This window comes from Otolemur garnettii, unplaced genomic scaffold (assembly GCF_000181295.1).
Source record: "Otolemur garnettii isolate 467f Iridium unplaced genomic scaffold, OtoGar3 scaffold00022, whole genome shotgun sequence".
Lineage (NCBI taxonomy): Eukaryota > Metazoa > Chordata > Mammalia > Primates > Galagidae > Otolemur > Otolemur garnettii.
Genome location: NW_003852417.1, coordinates 23,094,781 through 23,101,401, shown reverse-complemented (window position 1 = coordinate 23,101,401; position 6,621 = coordinate 23,094,781). Strand labels below are relative to the sequence as shown.

At 39.7% G+C, this 6,621-nt stretch overlaps 2 protein-coding genes and 1 non-coding gene across 5 annotated transcripts in view; all 3 read right to left on the bottom strand.

The window, feature by feature from the left end:
- The window catches only part of BIRC6 (baculoviral IAP repeat containing 6), a 271,529-nt gene that overhangs the window by 62,477 nt on the left and 202,431 nt on the right, over positions 1 to 6,621 (bottom strand). The window lies entirely within an intron of this gene.
- LOC100941553 (spliceosome RNA helicase DDX39B) overlaps positions 4,190 to 6,621 on the bottom strand; it is a 3,201-nt gene continuing 769 nt past the window's right edge. The window contains exons 2-3 of one of the 3 annotated variants that reach the window (XM_012803749.2): positions 6,441 to 6,528; positions 4,190 to 5,060 (exon numbers count right to left, since the gene is read on the bottom strand). In XM_012803749.2, the coding sequence (XP_012659203.1) occupies positions 4,390 to 5,060; positions 6,441 to 6,528 (759 nt within the window). In that variant the 3' untranslated portion in view covers positions 4,190 to 4,389. Of the gene's footprint in view, positions 5,061 to 6,440; positions 6,609 to 6,621 lie in introns of all 3 variants that reach the window. The other 2 variants (XM_003787517.2, XM_012803750.2) reach the window with 2 other exon arrangements.
- On the bottom strand, positions 6,313 to 6,390 carry LOC111724395. The gene has a single exon (XR_002772693.1). It is a non-coding gene; the product is annotated as a small nucleolar RNA SNORD83 (small nucleolar RNA).

Here is a 6,621-nt window from a genome sequence, read left to right as displayed (position 1 = left end):
TTAGAAGAAAGCCCAAAATACTGTAATTTAAAAATTACTAGTTTGTTACATATATTGGCTAACACAGAGTGATGTTACTGATTTCACATTAATCCTAAGTGCAAAATCCATCAAGAACACTAACAGAAATCTTTATTTTACCAAGTTCAAATACTTTTTAAAAGTCTACTCTCTTTTAAATATAATGGGCTTCTGAATTTTCCTCTCTACCCATTTTCAGGCCTTACAAAAACAGGTAAACATAAGAAAAGGTTATAGTACCTAAGCTACTATTCAGTCATTAAAATGTCTGCTAGAAATAGTGAACTCACAAAAGATGAAATGTCAGAAATTTATCCTAACAATACCACATCTGAAAAAAGCTCTAGATACATAACTGTTCCTGAAACCCTTTAATTCTTTTAAGTTTCACAGATGAAAGCAGTAATTTAAAAAATAATAAATTTGTTAAATAGTAGCATAGCCATTAATACATGAGTAAAAAGTTGTTAGGGAATTATTTTAATAACTAAATGTACTAAATTTAAATCACTAAAAGTCATCAGTGCCTATTTCAGGATTGGCATCTCAATTACAGAACTGTTAGGTATTGGTATTGGAAAGGATGTGCTTTCCCCTAAATAACATGTATCCTCCCTCTATTCTGGTAATACAGTAGAGCCTCCATAGTTGATCACCCCCTACACTGACCACGTCCTCAAGTTGACCTAAGTTTCGTAGACTGGACATGCACGACACATATATATCAGTACATTAGACCTAATTCCTTAAGTAGCAATTGGTTTGTAATAGTTCCTTGAGTGGCCAACTTACAGAAGTTCTATTCTACTTTCGCAGCCAACAATATTCTCTTTTTACCTCTGATAAAAAGGTTTTCAGAGCTAAATGGAAAAGCAATTTTATGTGCAATTATTGATCCTTATGTCCAGCCCAGTAATATTTAAAATACTTAGGCCAATTTTCAAACTTCTGTTGAAATAAAATCGACTTAGCCAACCTACTATATATATAGTTAGATCTTCCATATGGGAACTGGAAGGGTTTACACATATTGAAAATGAAGAGCAGACTCTGGTATTCCAATCATTCTTTGAACAGCCATTAAGAAGAAAAGTTTAAAGATAACAAAAGCTGACCAGGCACAGTGGGCCATGCCTTTAATCCCAGCACTCTGGGGGCCATGGCGGGGAGGCTCTCTTCAGCCAGGAGTTTGAGACCAGCCTGGCAATAACAAGATCCTGGCTCTACAAAAATATATAAATAAATTAGCCAGGCATGGTGGTGCCTGTGGTGCCTGCTTGCAGTTCTGGCTACTCATGAGCTGTGGGTCACCTGAACCTAGGTGTTGAAGGCTGTAATGAACTACGATGATGCTACTGTATTCTGTCCCAGGCAACACAGCAAGACCTTGTCTCAAAACCACAACCACAACAACAACACACTCAATAAAATTTCTAAGTTATTCTTGGACAGAGCCATGGAGCTAGGTTGAGGATAAAAAAGCACCGTTGACAGTTAAAGGTTAATAATAGACCAATCTCTTAACTGAGAATGGCACAAACTATTATGGTTCTATTATGTTTCTGTATTTCTTATCTTCCTTAACAATTATTTAAAAAACATGTAACAGAAAGGATATGCGTACTATTTTACCATAGGTCTCAAAACAGTCTTAACGTTTATTAGCAATGCAGAAAAACCATCCTTTGAATGTAACATGTCCAGAAAAATTCCTAGTTTTCCTCTCATACTTGAAAACCAACTTGTAGAATATTATATAAAATAAATGATTTGCATTTTATGAAAATATCAATATTGGTCAGCACCTGTGGCTCAAAAGGGAAGGGCGCTGGCCTCATATGCCGGAGGTGGCGGGTTCAAACCCAGCCCTGGCCAAAACAAAAACAAAAACAAAAACAAAAAATCATCAATATTATGAAAGACAAAGCTGGAAGTGTTCCAGATTATAGGAAAACAAATAAAATAAAAGATTCTGGAGTGGATCCTATAACCCAGGGGTCCTCAAACTTTTTAAACAGGGGGCCAGTTCACTGTCCCTCAGACCGTCGGAGGGCCAGACTGCGGGCCCTGGGATGAGTCGGCTGCTAAGCAGGACAGGCAGCGGGGGCAAAAACACCTGGCAGCCAGGCAGGCTACATGTGGCCTGCGGGCCATAGTTTGAGGACGCCTGCTATAACCTATCCTAATTCCAAGATTGCTAAAAATAATACTACAAAGATAAATGACAACATAATAGTAATAATGAACTTTAATTTTTCTAAAATAGTAATTTTAGGCCTGGTCTGGCAGCTCATGCCTAGCATTCTGGGAGGCTGAGGAGGGTGGATTGCCTGACCTCAGGAGTTTGAGATCAACCTGAGCAAGAGACAGACTCCATCCCTAAAAATGGCCAGGTGTTGTGGCGGGCACCTGTAGTCTCAGCTACTTGGGAGGCTGAGACAAGAGAATCACTTGAGCCCAAGAGTTTGAGGTTGCTGTTAATTATGACGCCACAGCACTCTACCCAGAATGACAAAGTGAGACTCTTATCTCAAAAAAAATAAAAATAAGATAAAATAAAATAATTTTACAGAGTTTAAGGAAGACTCTGGCTAGATAATTTGTTTGGACTTTAAAATCCTACCTAAAAAATTAATTATAAACATTTTAACCCAAACTGAGAATACATTAAAAACATATATATATTAAGCTATGTTTTCCTGAAAACAATTGATATTTAGAATTTTTGAAATGGCTATACATTATATACTTTGTTTCTCACAAACTAAAGGTCCGAATATATCCCAAACTCCAGAATAATTCTCTGTTTATTAAAAATGTCATTTAATGGGCAACACCCGTAGCTCAGTGGGTAGGGCATCGGCCACATACACACAAGGGGGTGGGGGGTTCGAACCTGGTCTGGGCCAGCTAAACAACAATAACAACTGCAACAAAAAAATAGCTGAGCATTGTGGTGGAAGCCTGTAGTCCCAGCTACTTGGGAGGCTGATGCAAGAGAATCACTTAAGCCCAAGAGTTTGAGATTGCTAGGAGCTGTGATGCCATGGCACTCTACCGAGGGCAACATAATAAGACTGTCTCCCAAAAAAACAAAAGTCATTTAAGAGCCATGCTGCCATCTAGCAACCACTTGCCACAACTAAACTTATCATTTTATATTAATTTAAAGTATTTCAAACTAAATTTTTGTAAGCACATTTGACTATAAAAGTTATCAATTGAAATTACAACACTAGACAAACTACCAAATTAATAAACATCTAACATGGGGACAGAGAAACTTTTTTTTTTTTCAAGAAAACAACGAGTCCAAAAGGAAAGACCAAATACTTCAAAGAGGTGGGCCAGCCCAAGAAGAAGGGCACATGCGCCTGAGTACAATCCCATTTACCAGCCCAGGTTTTACTGGGTTTAACCGCTTTGCAACAGTTTTGAGAGCCTAAATCTTACAGACCAAGGGACTGTCCTTCCCACTAAGAAGTGGTTTGCAAATAGAGTTAGAATCGTCTACAATGAAAGACAGTATACTGTGCAAAGGGCGGAGAGGGGCATTTACAGGCTGCAGCCATGTGGTCAGGCCTTGTTCTCAGTCTTCTCAAGTATGAGGTCCTTTTCATACCTTTGTAAAAAATCCTGTGAAACCTTATATGCTAGTAGCTGTAATTCCTGTATCCACTGATGGATTAAATACAACTGCTGTAAGCTGTGGTACACACTAACAGTTGTACTTCTTATCGTTATTGGTTGATTGAATATGTGACCACTAAAAGTAAATAAAGTAGTTCTAAGATATACTATCTTTAAGTATCTGTAATTCCATCTAGTTACCAAAAATCACAGCTTATCTATTAACATATACACCTTCCCAGGAAATACATTATATAACACAATGATTATTTTAAATGTTATATAAATAATATTGGATTTCTCCTTTGACCATGAACCATAAAGATAAAAGTTCAGTGTTATATAAAAGTAAATTTCAGAATAAGACAAAAATTTAAAACTTTTTGGTAGGTCCTAGGTTGAAAGTAAAAAGATTGATAAAATAATATTTGAATGATGAGGAAATGAGAGAAAGAGAAACCTATCTCACCCTATTCTACTGCTCTATATAATCTAATTAAATTTCATACAGTTTCTTGTGTGTGTGTGTGTGTGTGTGTGTTTCATTTTCAGTTTTGTTAAAAAAAATTCTGATAAATCAGGAAATAGGGGTTTAGGAGTGGTGGTGATGCAGAAGAGGGACGCCATGGGGTGAGGGTGGGGCTGTCAGGGGCAGGTGGCAGTAGTGTCTCCTTCACCCCCACACTTGGTGTCCTCTCCTGAAGAACAGACTGTCGCATTCCAGAATGGGTAAATCCTCTACCGTGTCTGTTCAATGTAGGAGAAGATGTCTATCTCATCGGGCAGCTCACTAATATTGACTTCAAAACGATCCTGCACATCATTAAGGATCTTGGCATCATTCTCATCTGACACAAACGTGATGGCCAAGCCCTTGGTGCCAAACCGGCCTGCTCGGGCCACCCGATGGAGATAGGTGTCAGAATCCTCAGGCATGTCGTAGTTAAAGGCAATGTTCACCCGTTCAATGTCCATGCCGTGGCCAAAAAGGTTGGTAGCCACAAGAATTCGTCGTTGAAAATCTTTAAACTGCTGATACCGAGAAAGCCTCTCCTCCTGGGGCATCCCACGGTGGATGGCAATGGCTGGAAAGTTCTGCTCCACCAGGAGCTGGGCCAGGGCAATGCATCGCTGCACAGACTTCACAAAGATTACCACCTGGTTGAACTCAAGGACATCCAGAAGGTCAAAAAGTTTCCGGTTCTTCTCGTTGTCCTTCAGTTTCACATAGTACTGCTGCAATCCATGCAGCGTCAACTTCGTCTCATCATCCACGAAGATCTCCATTGGATCTTGCATGAACTTGCGGCAGACAGGACGGATCTCTTTGCTCAAGGTAGCACTGAACATCATGACCTGCTTCTCATGGGGGGTCATGCGAAAAATTTCCTGGACATCCCGACGCATGTCTACAAGAACAAAGAAAAAGATTACAGGAGAAAATAAGTATGTGCTATCAACAGCTCTCAATGAGGTGAAGACTACTGGAAGTGGGTAAGCAAGGGTATCACTTTAGGAACTTCTCCAACCAGTACAAAATCAAACTCATGGTCATAACACAATAAGAACAATGAATTTAGAGGAAAGATTTGGGATCAGCTTCTAGCTGTATCTTTTAACCAGGCAAGAAATATGATCAAAGCCCACAACTATAAAGTGGAGATAAAGCCCACTGCAGAGGCTCACAAGGATATAAGCTTTTTTTTGTTTTTAGAGACAGAGTTTCACTTTGTTGCCCTTGGCAGAGTTCCATGGTGTCACAGCTTAAAGCAACCTCAAACTCTTGGGCTCAGGCAGTTCTGTTGCCTTAGCCTCCAGAGTTGCTGGGACTACAGGTGCCTGCCACAACACCCAGCTATTTTTAGAGACAAAATCTCACTCTGGCTCAGGCTAGTCTAGAACCTGAGAGCTCAATCTACCCACCTCAGCCACCCAGAGACCTAGGATTATAGGTGTGAGCCACAAGAATCTAGCTTTTTAAAAATGCTTTAAAGGCCCTCCTCCCAGCTGCCCTCCCCCCAGGCCCTACCCTCCACCAGTCTATAAAACTGAACACTTATTATACTCTACATGTTACAGTCCACTCTGTCTCATCTGAAACACACTTTCCTATCCAGTCAGGCAAGTATGCCATCCGTACCTGGATCCTATCTCACAGCTCACCCTATTGAATCACCAAAGACGATTAAGGATGACTTCTCAGGCTATGTCCATCCCCACTCTCATTCACCAAGATTTAATTCTTAGAGAAAAACCTCCTTTATTAACCTCACTTGGCACACTAGCATATTACACTATACAAACATACACCAACATTCCATATTAATCTCAGAACTAAATCTGAAAATCTATAAATTCTGCTATATATGTGTGCGCGTTGTGTATATATATTCAACTATAAATTCTGATCATATATCCTGTGCTGGAGATGCCAAAAAGGTACGTTGTATTCTCTAGTTTATTATCTTCCCTATGAGTCTCAGTATATGAAGAATCTGTAAAGAAAAAGACGGTGGTGATGGTGACCTACATCTAGGATTATTAAAGTTACTCTCAAAGGTAAAAAAAACATAAATTGTTAGTAAGATGACAAATGACACCCTCCTCTCTGATTACCAAGGCTGCTTATAAGCATAACAAAAGACCAACTAGGGATTCCAGAGCCATCAGTCATGGGTGATAGATAAGAGTCTTCTTTGCACTGAAGTGCTCCAGTATCAGATAAAAGCATCATTTGGCTCCAAAGCAACTCCCCAGACCACTAACATTGTTCCAGCACTGTCACTCACCGAGCTGTTCAAGCATCTTATCACATTCATCCAAAATGAAGTGTTTAATGTGTTTGAGGTTAAGGCTCTTATTTCGAGCCAGGGCTAGGATGCGGCCAGGAGTCCCCACGACAATATGCGGGCAGTTCTTCTTCAGTACCTCTTCGTCCTTCTTGATAGAGAGACCACCAAAAAATACTGC